Source organism: Gopherus evgoodei, chromosome 3 (assembly GCF_007399415.2).
Source record: "Gopherus evgoodei ecotype Sinaloan lineage chromosome 3, rGopEvg1_v1.p, whole genome shotgun sequence".
NCBI classification, from domain to species: Eukaryota; Metazoa; Chordata; order Testudines; family Testudinidae; genus Gopherus; species Gopherus evgoodei.
The window spans coordinates 109,166,254-109,191,044 of NC_044324.1; the positions used below are offsets into that span (position 1 = coordinate 109,166,254).

A 24,791-nucleotide genomic window follows, 5' to 3' on the forward strand; every position below is an offset into this window, starting at 1 on the left:
TCTAGGAAGGGTCTAGGTGGGTGTCACTTACCTGAACAAAAGAGCAACTGGAAGAGACTGCTCAGTTGAAGGAGCAGACCAGCACATGCACTGGGGGATAGGATGGGATGGGGGAAGGTATTTATATTCCACTCCTATCAGCCATAACCCCCTCTTCCATGAAAGCAGCTCTGTAGGTGTGTGTATATTCACAGATACGTACATATACAAATGATCATGTTGCAATTTTAGAATTATACAGCACCTCTTATACAAGGATCCCAACACATTTTAAAAAGGAGCAGAAACTGACATGCAAAGACGACTGAATTGTTCAAGTTCACTCAGCAGAGTGGGAAGGGGATATTCTTTCTCTCATTTTCAGGCAGCATGGTCTAGTGGTTAGAGCAGGGGACTGAGGCAGATTCTAGCTTGGATAATTCGCTTAACCTCTGAGTCCAGTTTCCCAATGTGTTAGATGGGTACAGTAATGATTGCATATGTTTTGTAGAGTATTTTTTTTATTACAGTCTAGAAGGACTTTTCTATGTTTATATGTTTAAAGTATGTCTATATATAAATATACATACACATATACAGTATGTATATGTGTGTGTGTATCACCTTGAAAACTTAATATTGTTGCAAGTAATTAAACTACAACTTATGTTATTCTATTGGTATTCCCTAGTGCAGGGACTGTTATGTATATTGTGAGTATGTTATTTACTTGTAAAGGTAAAAACTAACTGGGATAAAAATCCTGATCAATGAAAACACTGAAAAGAAAGGAAATTTACATAAAGTTTTACTCTATGAGAATCATGTTAAACAAGTTATCAATACACAAAGCAGTCAATTCTGTGACACAATCAAATACAATAAAGACTTGATCCAAAGCCCCAGAGTCAATGAAAAGATTCCCAGTGACTTCACTGGGTTTTGAATCAGGCCTAGTCTAATTCTTGTTTTGCTCAAATACTATTTAGATACCACCTCATTATTATTCCTTAGAAATCTTGCTGAGAATATTGAAACTATGTCTTTTCCATTAAGGGGAACCTTAACTTTCTGTTTGAAATAATCTTCCCTCGAGGAAGAACAGCTGTAGAAAGAGATGTTTATTTTAGGCACATACACTTTACTGCCAGTCCACTTTGCTCCTTGTAACTCCCATTTCAAGTGGGTCAAAGAGCAAGTATTTATATGTGGTGCTACAAAAGTTATTCAGATGTTGATGGCTAGTGCAAAATGAAGCCCGCTTGCTCCATGCATCTCTTAAGTAGTAAGCATTTATGAATAATGTAGTATGCATTTTTCAGGTTGTCAGTTACCAAGGTGCTGGTACATGTTCTCCAGTTTGCCAAGTATCTCATAGGAACCCAGCTGTCACTCAGAAATATCATTCAAATCCTATTAATGTCTCTTACCCTGACAAGTTAGTCAACTGTTCTTCCTTTAAAGCTCACTAGCCAGGGCCGCCCAGAGGAGGGAGCAAGTGGGGCAATTTGCCCCAGGCCCCGAGCCCCACTGGGGCCCCCACAAGAGTTTTTCGGGGTCCCTGGAACAGGGTTCTTCACTCGCTCTGGGGGACCCGAAAAACTCTCACGGGGCCCAGGCCCCCGGAGCTTCTTCTGCTCCAGATCTTCGGCGGCGGGAGATCCTTCCACCCTGGGACCTGCCATCGAAGTGCCAGGTCTTCGATGGCAATTCAGCGGCGGAGGCTCCCCACCACGGGTCTTCGGGGCATTTTGGCAGTGGGTCCCGGAGCAGAAGGACCCACCCACTGCCGAATTACCACCGAAGCGGGGGGCCTCCCGCCGCCAAAGTCCCCAGGCCCCCTGAATCCTTTGGGCGGCCCTGTCACTAGCCCTTCTCAAATGAGAGAAAGAGTTATTTAAGGAGGAGGATCTGTTGTTAGCACTTTATTCTAGTTAGAGATCAAAGATCGCCTATGCTGTTTAGGACATATGAGGGCTCTTAAAAATGTGTACCATATTCTGCTCAGTGATTTCAGATGTATTGAATTTGGTCTTTCACTCTGGTTTTACTAAATATTGATTTTAATGTATTAGTATTTGAAAGCACCAAACATCTTTCAGTGGCCTCCAAATATGAGTGGCTTTCACCAGTTCCTGTACTGACTATTTCTACCCTTTTAGGTATATAAGCCAAAAGTCTATACATTTTTTAGATAATAAAATTCAGAGTTTCAATGGAAATGAGATTTGTATATTTACAGGAGTCTTGCTCTCTTTCTTCATTCCTCTCCAAAACCTTGATTCAGTAGAGTGCCTAAACTCGTGTAATTTTAAACACAAGAGTAGTCCCACTGACTTTAATGGGACTACTTGCGTATTTAAAGTTATGTACAGGCTTCATTGCATTACTTTGGATATGGTCCTGAAGTAAAATATCAGATAGTGCTAATGACAAGTTCTTTCTAAGTGACTCTTAGGTTTACTGCTTACTTCAGCACTCACAGACGTCTTTTCTTTTAATGAGAAAAAATTGATTTTATATGTTTAAATCCAGACAATTTTATGATGCTTTGTAAAACCAAAGGAAAGTTTTGATTTGCCAGCTGAGACATGATAAAGGGTTGGGACCAGTGGCTATTTTTCAAGCTAGAAATGCTACCTGGGAAGGCTTTAGGTGAAATGTAATTTTATTACATATGTCTATCTAGAAACTCGCTTGTATTAGAAATGCAAATATCAGTTCTGGTTTCTGAGAAAAGGTCATTTAGCTTTGCTTGCAAATAGTTAGGGAAATATCTTTTAGAATACAATGGGATAGCCCACAAAGATACAGAAGATAAATAGCTAAACATTATTCAATTAGCTAGGCAGTAATTCTTGACAGATATAGGAAGTAAGCAGCAGTGGGTGAAATTATGTGTGGACTGTTATAGAAGAAAAAGACAAGTTGTAGTAAACGCAGTATGTTTCCCTATTAATCACAGATAACGTAAATTAAATATGCTCCATATAACCCCATGAATTCATATTTCAGTCTATTAAGATTGCATAATAATATGCCCATATTAAGAATACCCACATTATCACGACATGGATCATATGTGAGATCCAAGATCTAATTGTAAAACTAGATGATTTACCTTTCCAACGATTTTGGCATGAAAAAAACCTCTTAATAATGTAGGAGGTGTTCACATGTGGCAGTTCAAGGTCAAAAATCCCAATGGTCATACTTTAAGTACAGTATTGAGACATTGTTGCAAATTAATAGGAAACTAACCTTTCCTTTGAAATAACCTTTCCATAAGGCTAGTCTATGGGGGAGTTCATACCTTATCATGCAAAGGTTCATAAAGTGGTTTCCATTGAGTTATAAGTATTGGCCAACACTTACCACACCAATATCTGAGATACTGCATTTATTTTCTGCCGTGAATACAGAAACAGAAAACACTGAAGAAACTGTTCACAAAGCGGCAAATCATATTATAAAATATAAAAAGGCAGTTTTAAACACAACAAGGCAGCCATTTTAAACATAATGGGCTTGTGCCTGGGTATAATAAAAAACCAGGGAGCGCCTTTGTGGAGGATGCAAGTCTCCTGCATTACAACGAAATAAATTAAAGGCCTTTGTTATATGATCATCCACTTCAGAGGAATAAAATTAATCAAATACCCCATATGAAGTTCAGAAAGGAATTTGAATCATAGCCTACTTCATTTGTTGCCAAGATACAATTACACTGTGCTATTCTGGTCATAGAGAATCTTCACTTCTGATAATTACTATTTTAGTGGGTGAGTGCACTGTGTCATGCATGCAGATAGTGAATTGTATGCACCAAGGATACTAAGATGAGAAGAAACATCCGTTATGTGATCAGATTTGGCACTTGCACAGGTATATGAGAGCTAAGAAACCTCTATTGATTTGTATTAAAAACTGAATAATACCAAGTTACAAACGGAGCAGTAGTGCCTGTCACTGGTCAAAGATGTCTGGAAAATATGAGGCTTTATTTGTGGTGGTTTAACAACAGATTTATTTACTTATTTATTTGCTTTGGTCCAATTCGAAGGACTGGAAGAAATGGCACAATTTCAGTACAAGCTCTGGAAGGTCCCAAAGCAGCCATCATGCCAAGTACCTTCAGTGCAGCCTCTCCGCCTGGTTATACTATTCTAGATGTAGATGCAAATGCTGTGTTGTTCGTTGGTGGTCTAACTGATAAAATTAAGGTAAGGTACTTCCTCACTCATGGTGCTTTAATCCTTTGCTTTGGTTATTTACATGGGCAGTGCCTGCTATTATAATTAATGAATATATATTTATTGTAGTGAAAGAATGTGACTCGTGGCCAGCACGGATTCCCTAGTGACTGACCATGGCATGGCAGACTTTTCTCCTTTTGTGTCCCCTGCCAAAAGCCATTTTGTCCCAGTGATAGTCTGCTGCTTCTTGCGACTTGGCCCTCCATCTGGGTCACATAGAATCCCACCCCATCCAGGGTAAACCATTAGTCCCACAAATAATAGTTGGTCAACTTCACATTGGACCTTCAGTCAGACTCCAGACTCACTAGTCCTTACCCCTGGTGTCAGGGGGTTTCAATAGTCCTTACCCATTCTTAAGGAATTTCATCTGCACCTTTCTCCGTGGGCTGGTAGTGGAATCTAGGTCATCCCTTTCTACTGGGTTCTGGTCAAGGGACTCTTGAATAGGCAGTCAGTGCCTGACTGCACAGACCTCCCTAGACCACTTCCTACATTTTCCTGTCTTGCTCCTTTGCCTTAGCCTTTTCCTGGGCTCTCATGTATCTCTCTGTTCTTGGTAAGCCTCCTCTCCGCAGAGCCTTTTAGAACTTTCTGTTAGCCAGCTCCACTCCCTCAAGGGGGAATCCCTGAATCTGTAGGAGTCTTTCTACTCCCTGCCCACCCCTCCACCAGTGTACAGAATCCAGAGTGGACTCATGTCCTGCTGCTTTCTTCTTCAACTGCCTTGGTCTCCCTGCTGGAAACCTATCTACCTTCTGTCTGCCAGCAGCGCAGCTCAGCTCTCTGACTCTAGCCAGGCTTCTCTGAGGGAGAGCTCCAGGTCAGTCCTTAACTGAGCCATGTTCAGCCCTTTTAACTCCTTCCTCCTGGCTTGATACCAGGTGTAGTGGGGAGAGGATGATTGTGCCTATAGGCTCTCAACCCTTTCAGCCCTGTTTGGGGTTGGTACACCCCATCACCTAAACACTGCAACCAAGTTAGGCCCTGTTGTGCCAGGTGCTGTACAAACACACACACAAGCTAAGCTCCTAAAACAATACTAGCCCCATAACAGGGTATATTCATTCTATGAATTTATGTCCTTTCCACCAAGTCTCTCCTTTTTCCTTTCTGTATTCTAATCTGCTTTTTGCTTTATCTTTCTCTCATTTGGACACTAGTATGTTCCACCTAATCTTTTCTAGAACCCCTCTTCTTCCAGCTGCTGACATTTTCTCAGTGTGTCTGAGACATCTTCCATTCTCCTTTCTGTTGGCTCCTCCTCTTAGTCTTATCCTGTGGATGCTCCTCCGTATCCTTAGTGCCTCCAGCTCCAAGGGATTCAGGATAGGGATCAGGAAGAGAGAGATTAATATCATGAGAGCTGTAAGAAGTTATTTTTTTGCCTACAATAGAAAGGTGGTGCACAATGTTTGCAGCATCTGGGTTGCATTGGTAAGTTACCAGGAATCCAAGGGCTGCACTTAACTTAGATATAAATGCAAGTGAGATTTATTCTGACTAGAGATAGTTGAAATTTTTCTACAGTAAAAATTTCCCAACAAAATAAGTATTAATTAAATTAAGAGGTATAAATTTTTAGTGAAATAATGTTTTGCAGGAAAAAGTCATTCAATGAAATTTTCCAGTTTCCAGGAAAACTTGAAATAATGTTTAGTTTCAAATATATTTTTACCTTTTGAAATGGCAAAAATGTCAATGTCTAAAAACAAAATATTTAATTTCAGTCAAAAATGTTGAGATTTTTTTTATTTAGACATTTCCAAACTAAAAATTTTCAGAACTTTGTTTCACTAAAATTTTTAATATTTCAACTTTTTGGGATGAAAGCAAATATTGAAATATCAGAATTGCTTGTGGGATGGAACTTCTATTTTCTGAAGTCCTACTCTAAAATATGCAGCTAATTGCTATTGTTTTTTACGTATAGAATGCTGTAAGTGCATGTTATAGGCTTGCATAAATAGCAACTGTTTAACATAACTCTGAATATCAGACGTTTGACAAGTGTTTGTAGAAATTCAGAAAAATTCTTATAAGAGATTTGGATTGGGGATTTGTAAGTCAATCCTTATTGGCTGAACTTTGACTTAAACTCCTTCTGCTTTACTAAAATGGCTCTGCAAACAACCTGCAAACTTTATTCTTCTTTGAAAGTTTTCTGAGCTGTTGATGAAATAAATCTTGAAATAAATCTTGAAACTTCTTCTTGAATCATTAAGTAGAAAAATAACTGTCACCGTAAGTTCTTTATCATTTGTTTTCATATCAGAAAATAGGAAAGGCAATTCCACTGAAGATGTCTGAAAAAAAGGGTAGTGACAGACAACAGCCTTTGCTACCATCTCTCCCCAGGCTTCCCTAGCAGCTGCAAATGGCGGCTCTAGCTTGCTTTCCATCTCCTTGCTTTCACAGCAGCTGAAAAGAAAGATTTAAGCTTCCCCTGTGAGCCACAAACAAGAATCCCTGCAGCAAACACCCAATAATAATATTCTGCCAGCTACTAAGAGTCCAGAGGGGGCTTCAAACTTGCAGAGAGTATTGAACCTTCCACAATTACCAGCTGCTGAACCCCTGCCAAATCTATCTGACTATTTATCACAGCAACCTTTCTTTCCTATACTCTGCTCCTTCAGGGAGACAGAGTGAGTGTCCAGAGGCTACAGGTGGTACATCACACACCTAATATGGCTTTTTCTCTACTATCTAATTTCTGTGGCGTTCGGCCGTGATGGATAAACATCATAGCTGGATATTTCTGCTATAATGCTCAGCAATAACATATTTAATAATGTTGTGATGCCAATGCTCATCATTAGGCTTCAGAGTATACACTTCATTGAGATGCATGGAAACAGTACTCAGTTTTCAGAGACATAGCCATAATCATCAAACCCCCAATTAGACACAACTAAATTAAAGTCAGTAGAACTGCTTCTACCTGTACCAATAGTGAATTTGACCCATTGTGTCAGTCTGGCTACAAACACAATTAGACAGCAGCACATCTGGGTCAGGTCACAAGGGCTAGGACTCTGGTTCAGATAAGCATTTAATCATGTTGGTGCTTAAGTCTTTCCCTATGCATTAACTTAAGTCCCAAGGACCTGGATGGGGATTTCAGCATGCTTAAATGAGTGGTGCTTTCCTGAATTGGACCTAGAAGTTTAATTTAAAACAAATCCAATGTTTACATTCTGACAGAACTGAAAAGCTATTAACAGACTTCAAGAAGCCCCTCAGCCAGCATATTTGGTCTGTTGGCCAAGAGTGGTGCACCACAGCATTCAAAGCTGCAGCACAAAACTAAAAACTAAAGTTCAGTATATGGTTTTAGTTCATTTCAGATTTTGTTTTTGCGTTATCAAAGCACAAGTGAGTCAAGCACTCCCACTAGTTTGTTTTTATTTGTACAGCTCTACCATTTTAAAATGTCTGCACATATATTTTGGAGCATAAATCTGGAGAGGAAAATGTACTCCCAGACTGAGCCTTTGACTTATGTTCCAGCTTGAAACAGAAGTTGATGTCTAGGTTTTTAAGTCTGGAGAATCAGAAGGCTGTTGTGGAAAAGCGCCACAGTCTTCACTGCAGCTGTGCTATCCGATACAGCTTGTAGAAGCAAAATCACTAGTACTGGCCAAAGGCTGCCAATGCAAGAGGAGTTCATTTAATTAAATAATGTTTGTACTTGGTATTAAATTCTGCAGCAATATTGTAAAATGTCAGCTGTGTTTCTTTACAGAAAAGATTATTTAAAAGGTATGAATCTAAGAGACCAATATCTATTTGATCAATCATGACTTTTTAATGGAAACTATTGATCTCACTGTACTGAGTAGTATCTTAAGAGTATACTACTGTCACTTAAGTAGGATATCTGCTGTTACCCAATATTCCAACTGCATACAATATTTAATAATTGCTATAACATATCAAACTTTATTGATATCATAACTAGTTTAACTTGTCATATATATACTCTTTCCTTCCCTAACATATTTATGTGTTCACTCCACAAAACAGTTAATAAGAATAACTTGCAAATGATGCATTATAAACTATGTACCATATAAAAACTAAAGAAAAGATTAAAAATCTAAAGTAGGATCCCAGAGGGAAAAGAGGTTAAGGGGATCTTGAAGGTGATGAGCCAAGAGAGATTAAAAAGTTCTGGCCCTCAGCAGGGTTCAAATCTGAAAATACAACTGAAAAATAAGTGCTCTTGTTTGGTTTGGTTTTTTCCAAGTTAGGAAGGTTGGGATAAGGCAGATGTGCAGTGGAAGCAATTTAGCACTTAACTTAAAGCATGTGCTATCTGAACTGGGGACTCTAACGTCCCAGGCACTCATCAGCATGAGGCATAGAAGTGAAAACCCCAAAGTCTGTCTGACTGAGACAGAGTCCTACCCAGGATGAGATTTTGGCAAAGGTTTTTTAATAGATCTAGTTTCTTCCCTTGGTAGCTGGGCTATCTTGAAATCCATCCTTCACCTGGCAACCAGGGTCAAGAGCAGCAGTCTGGCATGACTGTTGGATTTTGAGGTTATATTTAAGAGTCAGAAAAATCAACATTTTCAGTGACTGTACTATATTCTAACAAAGTCTGAATAAAGGAGAATACTGTAACCTTGATTTTCCTCTATAAGAGAGATAAGGTGGGTGAGGTAATATCTTTTATTGGATAATTTCTGTTGGTGTGACCTGAAGAATGGCTCTGTTTAAGCTCAACAGCTTGTCTCTCTCACCAATAGAAGTTGGTCCACTAAAAGATATTAGCTCACCCACCTTGTCTATCTAATACCCTGGGACCAACATGGCAATAACAACTTTGCAACTTCCTCTGTAAGTAAGTTTAGTTGTTAATTAGACAAAATGAAGTCCTGCAAAAACTTATACCTTTTCATATAGCAGCTTGTATAAAAAGCTGAAACTATTTGGACATTCATCAAGATCAATGATACTTTAAAAGGCTCTTTCTTGCTCACAAATCTAATATTTCATTTCACTGGGTCTCAGTCTGGGTGATCAGACAGAGTCACAGATTTGGCCCAGGATATAATACGACATCCCTTGTTGTTTGTGTGTCTCGGCTTCTTTCATATCACTTTCCTGCCCTGCAATGTTTATAAAATGTTCCTTTTCAGTTTTAAAACATTTGTCTTACTTAGACATCATGAAGTTCTCATAAGTAACAGTAAATTCATACTTGTTGATCATTAAAACATTTATGATTACCCCGGGAAATATCACCAGCACATCTAGACTTTCAAATCAGACTCTTCCTTGAAAGTTTTCAAGATGTTCTTCTCCATGTTCTTGTGGATTAATATTCTTAATATTGATAACTGCTTCATAGAAAGCAGCAGGTGCTTGTATGTCTCAAATTCCTAAATGCATAGATTTTAAATCCGCTCATACTGAAGCAAAACTTCAAATGAAATTACTGGTAGATATTTTAGAAGAATGAACTGAGATGAAATTTCTGTGCTCTGTCATTTATTCGCTGACTATAGTCTCATGTTAATTTCAGTTAAATAAAATGAGCAGGACCCCAATCATTTTGTGTTAGCCTAGGTTAGCCTAGTAGGCTTTTGATATTTCAGGGTTTAATTTTGCTTTGTTATGAGTATTTTTTTTAAATTCCAAAATTAAATGATTGTTTCCCCAGGTTTAGCCAAGTGGGTTAGTGATGCTCATTATGCTAACTTGGTTTGTTTCCAGTCTTTACTTTCCTGGCTTTCAAGGACAGAATATAATGTGGAAACAACACATTTACCATATTGTGGAGGAGATTACACAGTCCCTACCATGATCTGTAAAGGAAAAACAATGATAAACTCTGAAGAGAGTCTTCCATAGGTGGAAGGGTAGTAATTATCCATGAGTACCTGGGAAGGCAGGTGGAGCAGTGGGATCAGGAAGAGAACCAAGAGTTACTGTGCCCAGACCTTTTCCCTAACCTTATATATCTTGCCTCTTCTGTCTTACTACCCTCCCACACTAGCTCATCTATGCCCTGCCACTTATTTAAAAAAATAATTTGTGGGGTGAGAATGATATTTCATTAAAAATCCCCAGTTTCTTTCAGTATTTGCTTTATCCATTACACAATTATGCTTTGAAGATAGCATATCACTTCAAGCTGCATTCTAACAAGTTCCGTACTTTCCTGTTTGCAGAAATCAGATGCTGTAAGAGTCACTACCTTCACTGGCTGCATGGGTGAAACTTACTTGGACAGCAAGCCCATAGGACTGTGGAATTTCAGGGACACAACGGGTGACTGCAAAGGATGTGCTATCAGGTTGGTAATGGACTGGCTTCTTTTTATGTTCCTCACCCTTTATGAACCTGTCTGTGAACATGCCCCATTCTGTTGTGGAGTAAAACAGGAATATCTACACCAGCCACACCCCTGTAAGTAAGCAAGTACAATATGGTCTACTGCACTTAAATCAATAAATTAAAAGGAATATTAAAAATTAAATTATACTAATGCCAAGAGGGAGTGTGTGTCCCCCATTTCATGAAGGAGGTTAGCAATACCTTCAGTAGAGTTAAGACTAATGGGGAGAGAGTTCCATGATCTGAGCATAGTAAAATCTTGCTCCAAAAACATTGAAGTTGTGGAAAATCTCCTGCTGACCTTATTGGGCTTTGGATCAGGCCAATACAGAGTAATCTCATTTCTCAGACACATTGGTGATAATCCTGGACTGCTTGATTGGAAATCAAGAGAAGGAATGAAAAAGAATGTTGGGGCTTAGGAATGTGTAGGCAAGTGCAAACTTACAATATGAACTTTGAATTAATCACATAAAATTGCTCTCCTGGAAAATATACTTGAGAGCAATTTGCTATTAAACATGGCTATGTGGGAGTTAGAAATCTAAATCCAAGGTCCTTTTTTACATGTAAAAATGGGGGAACAGCATGCATAATGAAGCATTGCATGAAGACCTATGCATGCCAGTTCTTTGTCTCTAGATCACTGGTTCAAATCTAGATGAACTTAGTAGTGGCCAAAAGCCAGTGGTTGTCTGTCTGACAAGAGTGGGCAAGAATCCACATCACAAAAATCACCACCATAGTAAGTTGACATTAATTGTGTCTCTTGTTGGAAGTCTCAGAAGAGAAGCCACTGTTTGAATGGCAAGGGAAATTGAACTATCTTCTCCCTGATACATGGTCTCTTCTTAATTGTCACGACCGTGGTGTGGGTGGTCTAACCTAGTGTTCGGAGCAGCTGTTGGGGGTCAGGCCGAGTCCAGTACCAGGAGATCAGAGTCCAAGACAGGCTAAACCAAGAATTAGATGTCAGAAGGTAGGCAGGGTCAGGTTACAAGAAGATCAGCAGCGGGCTGTAGAAGTAGATATCTAGGGTAAACAATCTGAAACAGAGGGAACCCAGTTTCACGGACACCTACCTGTGCCAGTGCATGGTTTATATAGAAGCTGTGAACTAACCAGGAGGCCCAGCAATCAGATTCCAGGACTGGGGTCCTTGGTCAGAGTTCAGCTCCTAGTCTGACAACATTTAGCAAGTCACTGGGTGGCAGGTTGGAGCTTACTAGCTCTGAAAAGTCCATGGCCCAGGGCTCAAGGCCTGTGGTCTCTGACGTTAACAGAGTTAAGGCACTGTGGCAGAACAATGTGGGGAGATTGACACTGCTGTTCTTGTGCTCTACATCATCTGTGACGTACAATCTCCAGGTCTGTCAATGTGACACCTACTAAAATCACTTAATAATAATATGAGAGATTACATAATACTGTCATGAATCTTTTCACAATAAAAGATACAAGATGAAATTATATGGACCATGAAATATACAAGGCAGACATGTTCCCTATCTTTCTCCTAGACTACTTTCCACATCACATGGACTGAGTTTAAGGGTTCAGGTGTCAGAAAACATGTTTGTATAAAATTTGGCTTCCCTCAGATTCCCATGATTCCCTTTTGCCCCAAAGCAGCCGGAAAAACTGGTTGGAATATGAAGAATTTTTTTCTTTGATAGCCCACAGGTGCCAGACAGTGAGGGAACTGTTCAGTTTGATGGAGATGGTTATGCTTTGGTGAGCCGCCCAGTCCGCTGGAACCCCAATGTTTCTATGGTCATGTTCAAGTTCAAGACCTTCTCTTCCAGTGCTCTGCTGATGTACCTTGCGACACACGACTTGGTAAAAAATAAAAATCTCTCATCATGTTTCTTGCTGTCTTTAAAATTACTGAATACCTTTTACTCAAAAGGAGAAATGGAAATTAAAAAACAAATGTGCTGTTACAATGCTGATTATCACTTCAGTACTGAAGCTAGTGGGTTTTATGGCTTGTGAATTGTGTAGTCTGCTTAGCATGCTTGAATATTATCATATACAAATCGTTTCAGACTCCACAATTCACAAGCCATAAAACCCATTAGCTTCTTCTATTTGGATGTGAGGAATGGGGGCAGCGGTGGTGTGTGTTCAAGTGAGGAAAATGTCAAGGGTGCAATCCTGGCCTCATGGAGTCAATTACTTTAGTGGGGCCAAGATTTTACTTCAAATTTAGAAATGTTCAAATTAGCAGAATTCTTTGATTTCTGTCCTCCTTCCCCCTCCCCTGTTATGGTTGATGTTTTGTGGCTGAAAATATAGTGCATGGGAAATGGATAGGCACAAGAAAGGACTGAGTACAGAATGCTTTGCATACAAATTAAGAGTAGTAGTTTTTGCCCAGTGTAAGCAACAGGATAGAGACACTATGTATGGAGCAGCCAACAGAATGTGATGCTGGCATTTATTTAAAAATATTAGTTAATATTCTCACACTACAGCTGAAATGGATAATTTCAGACATTTGTTTATTAAGGTTGTTTAACTTATTCATTTGTCTGTATTGTCAAGGGTCTGTGGACAGCAGGACGAGGTTATTCCTAAAGACAGCTGGCCAGAACCTGATCTCATTTACACCGATAGTGTAAATTAAATCTGGAGTAGCTCGAGTGAATTCCAGTACAGCTGCTCCAAATTTACAACATCCTAACTGAGAAACACAATCCAGCCCACATTATCCTTCTAACATGGGTTGTGATCTTCAGTACAAGAGCTTTCAGAACTGTGTTTCTTGAACCTTTGCAAAACTCTTATTGGTGGCATGTGGCACTGGCTGATCACATTGTGCTTGCCTGTTTCCAGTCACTGAACTGCATTAAAAGAGAGCCAAAAATAAGTTGTTTTCATAAGATTACTTTTTCATGTAAACAACTGCGGTAGTTGCTCTAGGGTTGTTTTGCAGTTGTGAGTAGGAGGCTGGGTGGGCGGGCCATACAATGGGAACACAAGTAGTCCATGAAATAATTTCTCTGTTAAAATGTGGTCTCACACTAGGTTTGGTAGGAGCAGCCATGAGAGAAACAACAACTCAAATTAAAAATTCTCTGATGGGCTCATGCCACTGGATAAGTAGTTCCCCATTTCTCAAGTCCTACCTTCCCCATTAGCCTGGTCTCTGGCTCCCTCGTGAGCTAGTAATTGTTCCCCCTGCATCCTACCACCCTTTGTTTGCCCTGGATATTGTAGTTTATTGTACCACAGGTCCAGTCAGCCACCAATGCTGCAACTTCAGGGTATTTAAATATCAGCACCAGTGGTTAATAGGAATTATAGCAAACTGAACTACTCAGTTCCATTTGGGGTAGATCACTGACTAGAAGGAAATCACTCACCACTTTAGCCAGTGACCTGCATAAGAAGGTAGGAAGTAAAAAAAACAACTCTTTGACAGTACTTTTCAGTGTACTTGAAGTTAGGCACAATAAATATCTGAGGAGTTTAACAACTTAAATAAAACCCCTGTACATTGTCTCTCAGAAAGTAAACAATTGTTTCATGTTAAATATTGCTTATCACAGAGAACAGGAACTAGTCTTCCAGTGTGTCTAAACAATGTGTCTAAACTGTCTCATTAACAGAAAGATTTCATGAGCATAGAGCTCAGTGATGGGCATATAAAAGTCAGCTACGATCTAGGTTCAGGTACAACTTCTGCTGTTGGCAACCAAAACCATAACGATGGGAAATGGAAATCATTCACCCTCTCAAGAATCCAAAAACAAGGTGAGTTCCTACAGTGATAACATCAGAAGTGCTCTAATTACCCTATCCAGCAGAGCTAACCATCTAATCACAGGGAAGATGACGTACAATATTGCTGGATTAGAAAGTTCTATAAGAAAGTGATTTAGCAACTTATTTTGCTTAGGTTGCAGGTGGCTTAGGTTAGAAATGACTGATTACAGTGTCAACCAGGTCTTTTATGATTTTCTTTTGAAACCGGTAGCTTAATTTTTGGGCATAATTCTGCCTAACAGCTGGCTAAATTACATTCTAGAATGCATTTGAGTGAAAAATGTTTTCTTCATGCAGTTCCCTGATGTTGTTTAAAGTTCATAAAACAAATCTATGTGGTTTCTGTTAGAGTAGAAATTGGTTTTAGGCTTTACAATGCTTTTCATACTCTGGGTATCCCAAAGTGTTTTAAAAAGTAATGAGTTAAATACTGATCGTGCAATAATTATGTAAATAAACACAGCAACTATTATATATTCAGTAACATCTTGCACAGTGTCATGACACTGGAACCCAGACTGTGGAAACTAAGCATATTTTCAAATAGTGCCATAGATTCTTTAACCTCTACTGGTATAAAAGCTATAGCTAAGCAGGAATTACAAGGCTGAGAGGGGAATTTAGCCTCCATATCCATTCTGTGTTTCACCTTGGTTGAGAATCCTGGCAATTGTGTGTGAGATGGGGTTTGTTTTGTGAGGTAAGTATATGTCCAATAGGACTTGAACTGAGACTCTTATGACACTCAGCAACTATCGTATGGTAAAAGCTTTTGCTTACTTCTGTCCTGCATTGGATTCAAACCAGCGAAGTAGATGTGAAATGATCGCCCCATTCTTGATCTTGTCCTGAACTCTTCACTGAATAAAGTACTGACTAAAGTTAGGGCTGGGGATAGAACATATTTAAAAATAAAGCATACAAGATTACTATGGCATTTTTCAGATTGTTATGGCAACAGAGAAAAATGTTTTTTTCTTCCACCCAGCTAATTTATGATTTGGAAATCCAGTATCAGACCTGCAAGTTACTACCCTACTTCTTCCAAAAAAAAATGTTCGTTCTGTTTTTTTCCCCTGGGTAATATATTGTTCATGTCTAATTTTCAACTTCTTAATCTTTTCCAGCCAATATATCAATTGTAGACATAGACACCAATCAGGAAGAGATCATAGCAACATCTTCTACAGGAAGCCATTTTGGTCTCAACTTGAAAGCTGATGAGAAAATATATTTTGGTGGATTGCCAACTCTCAGAAACCTAAGGTAATTGGACTTAAAACAATATCTTTGCCTATTGGGAGAGCAGATAATATAAGTTTATTTATGTACCTATTTCTCCTCAAGTTTATTTGCCAGGAGAATTGTGAATTCCATTCCCAATGCAGGATCAAAAGTACCTGACATTGATACTCTTGAGTGATATTTCTTCTGTAAGTGCCATCTCACACCTTAAGGTGGATCGAATTCTTCACTGCTCCATTTGAAATACACAGTGAACTGCGATTTATACTACAGTAAAGGCTCCTGATGCTGTGTATGGAACCATAATGATGTAACTGAGCTTCTCTTTCTCTGTACATTTCTTTGCTTCCTATAAGCATGGAATTTGCAGCTCAGAACCTATAGATCAGAATAAAGCTCAAGTCCTGCAATGACTTAAGTACGTTTCACTTTACAAACATCAGTATCTCACTAAAGTCAGAAACTACTCATTTGCTTAACATTAAATGATTGCATACGTCTTTGCAGGATCATTGACTACTATACTTTCAATATGTGTTACATAAAATTTATGGCATGTTGTACTAATTTTAAAATCTATTTGAAGACAGAAGTTCCATTCTTGAACCCTTCATTAAGATAAAATTCCTTGTGCTCGAGAATTTATATTGAATAATTTAAAATATCATGCAGTATATTTAAATGCAATGAAATGTGGTTAATTTCATTTTATTTTATTTTTTCTGAGTTCAATCCTGAACTGCTTACTCAGGAAAAACTCCTCCACAGTAAATTTCATTATGTATAAAATATATTGCATGTTCTTTTCACTATACTTAAGTATTTAAGAAATGGGATATGAGATGCTGGAATTTAACGGAGGACTTTTAAATAATCTGACAAATCTTGTTGGGGTTCAATGAATGCTCAGCAATTTCTGCAACACAAAAAATCTGAGCTACAACAAGCAGATGAACTATAACAAAAACAAGCCTATTAATCTGTGTCAACTTCATTTACGTTTCATAATGACAGTCATAAAGTCACCTTGTGCACCAGGAAGCATAGCTGTAGTTTAGTGGGCTGTTTCACAACTAAAGGGAGAACAGGCATATTTGTTAATTTATTATGTTTAATTTACAGTACCTCTGATATCAGTTTGCCTTGTAATAAAAAACCAAGCTGTTTCCCTCATGAAGTCTCACATTGGATTATGTAATTGTGAAGTCACACTGGCGTGTGCCAAATTATGTGAAGAAATTACTCCTAGGCATATCCTTTGTGGTTGCTTAGGAAACCAAGAACACCCTAGCTATTTGAAACTGTGCAAACCATTGTGCCTGCAGCTGTGATTCATCAGTTGTGACCTGCTGCAAGATGCATATTACAGTAAATTGCTATCAAAGATAAAGATCATTTGAGCTGCTGCAAGCAGCAGACATTGAGATACCTGTGACTTTATAAATGCCAGGCTGTATCAGTCCCAGAACCATCTCCTGCCAGTTACTTTTATTATTTTATTTTACTGATGGCTAATTGTAGCAACATATAATAAAATAATTTACTGATCTATATGACATTTTTCATAATGTGTGGAGGGAAATAACACTGTTAATTGTGCTAGCCTATTAAGGCCTGTTGTATATTTATTTATATTAAAATAATCTCACCAGCCAGCATTTGTTTTCACTGGGAGATCTAGATCTAATTCAGTCTGAAATGTTCTGAATCTTGATAATGAATATCATTTTCTACAATGAATGTAATTAAAAATAAACTTTTTTTCCCTCTCTTTTATCCTAGTATGAAAGCAAGGTAAAAATAATTAAATATCTGCATGACTTGCATGCCTTGAGTAAGTGCAGCTTGGTTCAGGTGGCAGTGGAGGAGCTGTTGGTAGCATTTACACCAGCTGTTCCACTGGAGCTGTTAATTGAGCAAGTTGTTCCTGCTGCAACAGGCAAAGCTGCTCCTAAGTGCTTAACACTCTCTTGTTGCACGCTGTGCACACACATACCCAAAAACCTTTCTCGCCTCTTCACATAGCTGCTTGTTTCTGCTGTTGTTTTGTTGGGTTTTTTTAATTCGATCAAGATCCTAGTTAAAGAAAGCTAGGTACAGGTGATTTCTGCCTACCATAGGGCAATTTAGTAGCTCAACAAGTTCAGGGACCAGAAATGCTGTTCTCCAAGGCAATGATTTAATTCCTAAAAATAGCAAGAAGGTTAGCAGCAGATCTGTGTGAAACTTGCCAGTTTGGGCCAATGTGGGGTTGTGACACCTTTTGTGCATGTGTGTTTCAGTTTGGGTGGGTTTGTGTTCTGGAATTTTGCATTGACTTTTCAGGTCTGAATTCAATTTTGCCCAAACCTCCAAGTTAATACCTGGTTTTGAGTCAGAAACATGCAACCCCCAAATTAACAAACCCCAATGATTAGAACAAAGCCATACATTTTCCCCTGGAAGCTGCCTTACTTTGGGGAAATCCTACTCAGGTTCTCCTGAAATTCAGCCCAGGTTTTCAAAAACTATTGTGATTCTCAGAAAATCTTTGGATGACCTTTGATCTTGTTTCACTGAAGCTCCAGCATGAAAGCAGAGTTAAACTTTCATAATAGAGGTAAAGTTCACATAACTAGTTAGGAGTCTGAAATTGGAGATGTCAGTGAAAAAGGGTGGGAATGTGGAATTGCTGTTTGGATGGCAGAGACATGCATGTGGGTATTTGTATAATCTGGTTGTGTTTGGGCAACTGAAAATAATTGCTGGCAATGAGATTGCAAAACCGCTCTGCAGCTGTAAAGGTAAATTTCTAAAGAGGCATTGATGGGATGTAAAGAATCAGAAATGAAAGGCTGACTATAACTGAATAAAGCAGAGTTTGGATTATTTTAGTAAACCAGAGGGTTAGTCTAATTTAGATAAAGGATGCAAAATTGTCCGAATCTGTGCTGTGCTTCCTGAGATGGCTATAATGCAATGAATGGCTTTCAATTAAAAAAATATGTATTTGAAATGATCTGTTTATATCAAGTTATTTTGTACTTAATGGCCTTGAAAATCATACTAAATAGTTTTTTTCCAGGATTCTGAATTTAATGCCCTGGTTTTCAGTTTTAATTCCCCAGTTATCGTTCCTTGTTATTTTCTAAAAACATTTTTTCTTTTGTTTGGTTGGTCAGGTTGTCCCCATGTCCTAGTATATGTTTTATTGTTATCTCCAAAGACTGTAATAACGTGAATTATTAGTGAATTCTTCATTCCAGGTGAATTAACTACAGTATCAGTGAATTAGCTATAGGTACTGTTGCTCCTTTTGGATTTAGTCTCCGTGGCTTGAATAGCTGGGGGGGCAGTTTCAGCCAAACTGGGGATTATGGAGCAGTTCATCCTTGCTAGATTGGTGGCTAATGACTATAATAAAGGGTAGACTTGGCCACGAGTCTTGGGGCTTGATTTAGTGCCCTTAGAATTGAGGTCTCTGAATTACTTCCACACTAACATGGTAGTTATGGTGGAATGCTCAGCGTTTTTGTCATTTCCCCTGGCACTGAAAGACTATGCAAACCATAGCACAGGAGTTTTGCAATTATATTAGGATACCTTTCACGACTTGGCTGTATAATGAAGATCCAGATCAAAACCCAAGTGTTTTGTGGGGGAGAGAATTAACTGGCTGGGAAAGGCTGAAATAATACTATGGCTTTTATAGAATGGTATTTGGAAAAAATTGGGTATACGTAAGGAATGAATCTCAGCCTGTGAGAGCATAATGGCTTCCCAAAACAAGAAAACTATTTTAGTCAGAAAAATCCAAGACTCGGAATGAAATATTCTTGCAGTTTTTAGCAAATGTTTCATCCTAAACTTCTTCAAGTTACAGAAGTCCCTTTTCCATCAAGATCTAATGTATATATGAAAGAAACCTTTGTCTTCCAGTCAAGGTCTTTCCCTGTTGTTATGATTTCCAGCCTGCATCTTTCAGCTTTGCCTGGAGGACAGCTACCTACTTATTTCATAGTTTATTGCATTTAAATGTCCAAGGTGACAGCACTCCTTTTAAAAAAAAAAAAAAAAAGGAGTAAAGCCAAAGACTGTTCTTGTTGGGGGATGAGTGAGAAGAACATCCTTTTACACACCCCTATGGATGATGGTAGCCAGACTATAGTGTGTGCTGACGGGTGATGGAAAGCAGGATGTACTTTGTGTGTGCGCACACAATGCTCACCCATTCAGACATGTGCCTGGGCTTGAAAAAACATTCAGTAGAGTATCTTTGTGCATATGAATGCATGAGTATTTGGGTCTGATTGATAAATTCTCTTTAGTGGGCTTAGAAAACATGTTGCATGTTAACTCACATGATGAGCGCTATGTTTTTAATTTTATTTTTTTTACAGGCCTGAAGTGAACTTAAAGAAATATGCAGGCTGCCTCAAAGATATTGAAATTTCACGAACACCATATAATATACTGAGCAGCCCTGATTTTGTAGGCATAACCAAAGGATGCACACTGGAGGTTGGTTAGTCTGTCACATATTTACTTTGAGTAAAAGGGTGAAGAAAAATATTTTTTGTGTTTGTGAACAATTCAAGATATCAATCACATACTGCATGCATAGGGTGGGATTTTCAAAACCACTTAGCATTGGCCTACGTTTGCCCCAACCTACTGAAGACAATGGGAGCTTTACTATTGATTTTAACAAGAATAGAGTTAGGTCAACTAGGTGTTAGTTACTGTTTATAGCATCTTTCATTATAAAGGATCCTAAAGCACTTTACAAAATACAGTACGTACCATAGATTGAGGATAATTGAAATTCAGCTACTTCTAGGTGACAACCCATTAATGCACAGTTCCACACAAAGGACTCATACAGTAAGCTGCATAAAAATAATTGTTTCTGTCTCAGAAAAAAGAAGGATTGAGTAACCTACCAGGATTTAATAATATACCAGTACTACCTAGCACTTCTGAAGCACTTTCTATTTGAGTGTCTGAGTCCTTTAGAAGCATTCATTAATTTAGACTTGTAACAGCACTGTAAGATAAGTATTGTAATCCCCTTACTGTAGATGAGGAGACTGAGGTATTGAAGAGTTATAAAGACTATGGGCATGTCTACACTGCAATTCAAAACCCTGTGGCTGGCCTGTGTCAGTTGGCTCAGACTGAGGGGCAGTTTAGTTGTGGTATAGACTTTTGGACTTGGGCTGGAGCCCTAGCCCTGGGACTGTCCCCCTCATGGGATCCCAGAGCTCAGCCTCAGCCTGAATGTCTACACCTCAGTTCAACAGCCCATTAGCCCTATCTCAGCAAACCCAAGTCAGCTGACATGAGCCAGCTGATGGTTTTTAATAGCCACATAGACATACCCTTACTCACAGTCATTCAAAAGACTGTGGCAGAACTAGGAATAAAATTCAGGTATCTTGAATCCCACTCCTGCTCTTCTGTGGTGCCAGGGAATTGTAGGTGTTTGAAACAAGGAATGAATTGACCCTATAGAAGTCAGCTGATGGAGGGTTTCATGAATCAAACCTTAAAGAGTCTGTTTGCAGGGACTGGCCACAAACCCAGCTTACTATGCCTCTCTACTCTCCGCTAAGTTCACTTGTGGGGGAAGTTTCTGTGGAAACTGAATATCATAGAAACCTTACAAGGCCACAGAACCTATTTAGGATGTTCAGCTTTTGTGGACCAGGTCTCAGGTTCACTGATTCCATTAAAATCCGAACCCACTGTAATGGTTTCAGGTTGGTTCAGGTTTGGAGGAGAATTACTCTTGCAGGGTTATTCCCACCTGAGACATAGACCACAAAGTCATCAAGATTTCAAATGTGAATACAAATATATTCTAATTTTTACATGTGACAGACATGCAGGCAAACGCCAGTCAGTTCTATATAAAAAGTCATTTATTTTTAATAGTCATCAACTGAACTATTTGGCATATTATGTGTAATTCTCTAATAATGTAATTGTTATCTTTAATAATGTAATGTAATTTGTTTAGAATGTTAAATATAGATATTTATTTTTAATAGTTGTTGCTTCTAATTAAATGAAAAGGCTTTTAATCTATATGGAACAGAAAAAGAATCAGATCCCAGAATTGAGCGTAGGATAATATCTTTATTCTCCAGACATAGGAAGAGCCTCTGACTTGAAGGAATGACACAGAATTTATCCAATATTTAGATAAATTTCTTTTCTTTTCTTCTGATGAATAGCTTGTACTTCTTCTATAGCTAAGGATAATTTTGTTACCTGATGGATGAACTGAACGTTCAGTTCAGATAAGAATCCAATAAATCTAAATAATTTAGAGTTTGTCTGACTTCGTCCAAACCTCTTTGGTCTCCAAATCAAGTTAGAAATCTCGTTAGAATAGTAGTTCTAGTTTTGACCAGGCCAGAAATACAAAAAAATCAGCCTTTTTTGTGGTATTTTGTTGCTTCCAATTCTGCCCCAAGCCAGATCTAGAAAGAGCAGAGGTGTGTGACAAAGTTAAAATAAAATCAAGCACAATTACACAAACTCTTTTGAATCTCACAAATTTTGGGTTTTGTTGTAAATTTTACAATAAATGGACGATACTAAATAAAGGAATGGGATAGGATAATAAAAAAAAGGAAAATATGAGGCTTGAAATAACAGTCAGCTAGTTAAATGCCCTGGAATTTCAAAGAAAAATATTGCAGATGTCTGTCTGCCTCTCTCATTTGGCACAATCTACTACATCTCTGTCTGAGGGCAACTCCACTCTACTGACAAAAAGGTAAGTTATTTTAGAAAGTCAGTGTGTCTAAGAAATAGTCTCTCCTCCTCAGTTGGAATGATGCGCAAATTGGCAGCAGTTACAGAAAACCTGATATAAAATGCATTGATTTATTATTTGATGACATACTGCATGTCTTTAAATTGTGCTACTATCTGACAGCGTGCAAAGCAGTTGAGCCATGGGCAATACGTGCTTCATTTATGAGTTTGTCTCATCAGTGAAGCAATAGTGCTTAGCAGATGATGAAGCAATGATGAATGATTAATAGAAAGTATATTCTGGTCAAATTTGACAAATAATAGAATCCAATGTATGTTCATATTGGTTATTGTTCTTTACTGGATTGATGTAAAAGTGAAAGGAAAACAGGAAAAGGAAAAACAGTCAGATAAAATAACAATAAGCAGTCACTCTTAAATCAACTGAATATTCTGAAATAAGGCTGCAATTACGTAAACCATTCTTTCCCTCTGAAATTTAGTATTCCAGAAATCTTCTAATAATGATTGATGGTACAGATTGATTAATGCTTGTTCAACACTTTGAAAATGTAAATTGCTAAGTATTATAGTCTATCTCAATAGTATGCATTAGTAAATATAACTTTATGGAAGGTTCGTACTTTGTTTTGTGTCATACCAATTCACCTTTTCTCTCTCTTTCCACAGAACCTTTATACAGTTAGTTTCCCCAAACCAGGTTTTATGGAACTACAGCCAGTCTCATTTGACATGGGTACAGAAATCAACCTGTCCTTTAGCACCAAGAATGAGTCTGGGGTCATCTTATTTGGCACAGCAGGGACACCTATACCCCCAAGGAGAAAACGCAGACAGACTGGGCAGGTAAAGAACAATACAGTAGAAGATATGGAAAACTCATAACTTCTGCTGAGCTTTTTTCACACTGCTTGTTGTACCTACCCACTGCATTGCCATGATATATTTATGATGAAGTAGAAGTCCAGTGCTGCTGAATGAGGTTTTCTTTCCAAAGCGTTTGTTTGTTTGAAGGAGAAATAAAATGAAGGGGTCACAATTTACTTTTGCATTGAAGATTGGCTTTATTGAGGATTTGGGGGGGGGTTAAATCCTCAGAATTCTGGTTCGTGTTTTCATTTTTTGGGTTGGATAACACAAAGCACTAATATTGCACAGGGTTGTTTTTCTTTGGTATAATGATTTGACAGTATTTTCAGATCAGTTCTGGATTTCTCTAAGTGACTGCTACAATAGAACCCACATTTTAGCCTAAATACGAGATTTATTTTTGTGTCCTTTATTTGCTTTCTTTTTTTTATCAGACCTGAGTGACAGAGAATATTGTTCTTTGGCTCTCCTCAGGACTACTCAGACAATGCTTACATGCTGGATTTAATTAAATGATTACTGCAGTTTCTACAGTAATTTTCCAAACCCCCAGCTTCTTGTGGGTCCCATTCTACTTTCCTTGTGAACCCACACCTCCCATTGACTTAAATGCCTCTTGAATGTTACTAGTATTTGGGGCTGTTATTGTAGAATACTGTGTTTGTTTTTAACACAAGGTGCAGCTTAAATGACACCTCAATTTCCCCTTCCTCCCCAAAATACAGGCAAATTTAAAAAGCTTGGAGATTTTGGATTAACACCAGGAAAGCACAGTTTCTACACTACCCTAGTGACTAATTAGCAAAACTACAGAGGTAGTTTGAGATTATTGAAATAGTGAAACAAAATGCTTTGCTATTTTCCTTGTACAGTACATTTGGTAATTGATTTTCCACTGCTCTCCCCCATACCTACAAGGATGTATTGGAACAGAACACTTGGTGGCTTGAAAGAACATATTCCAGAGTCAACATGTTTAAAAGGCTCATCCATAAAGAAACATACATGATATTAATTGTAGGGTGGGAGCTACTTCCAAACTCTTCAGGACACAGACATGAACATGACTTGATTGCCGGAGTGACTGTGGGATGGATCCTGGAAATCTGCCACAACGTGATACTGGTCACTGGAGTAACTATTGCCATCATTCTGCAAGCCCTCCATACACAGAACTCCTGTTGAGATCCATGGTAATTCTGTGCATGGAAGGTTTAAGATCAGGCTTTGTAATAACAAAGAACAAGGATGCTTTGGAGCTGAGACTCTCTTTTCTTCTCCCTATGTGCATGTAAAAAGAGAAAATATTTTAATGGCACTTTCTACATTCCTTGTTGCAAAATATCATGAAAGATGTTGCTTATGAATCTTAGTCCTTCTGAATATAACAGCGAAACTGCAATGGCTATATCTTAACTCCCTCCAGGAGTGTAACAACCATTCTAGCTATCAACATCAGATGCCAGGATTTGAGTATATTCCTGATTAAATTAGACTCTTTCAGACCACTGTAAATGTAAAGTAACACCTTTGGCTTCAAAAAAGTTGCTC

The 24,791-nt window shown here is 38.4% G+C and overlaps 1 protein-coding gene across 1 annotated transcript in view; it reads left to right on the top strand.

Annotated features, from left to right (window-relative positions):
* LAMA2 (laminin subunit alpha 2) overlaps positions 1-24,791 on the top strand; it is a 377,975-nt gene that overhangs the window by 325,973 nt on the left and 27,211 nt on the right. Inside the window, exons 49-56 of the mRNA XM_030558337.1 lie at positions 4,043-4,202; positions 10,421-10,545; positions 12,263-12,425; positions 14,201-14,345; positions 15,485-15,623; positions 17,385-17,396; positions 19,982-20,102; positions 23,040-23,216. Of these exons, the coding sequence (XP_030414197.1) occupies positions 4,043-4,202; positions 10,421-10,545; positions 12,263-12,425; positions 14,201-14,345; positions 15,485-15,623; positions 17,385-17,396; positions 19,982-20,102; positions 23,040-23,216 (1,042 nt within the window). The remainder of the gene's footprint in view (positions 1-4,042; positions 4,203-10,420; positions 10,546-12,262; positions 12,426-14,200; positions 14,346-15,484; positions 15,624-17,384; positions 17,397-19,981; positions 20,103-23,039; positions 23,217-24,791) is intronic.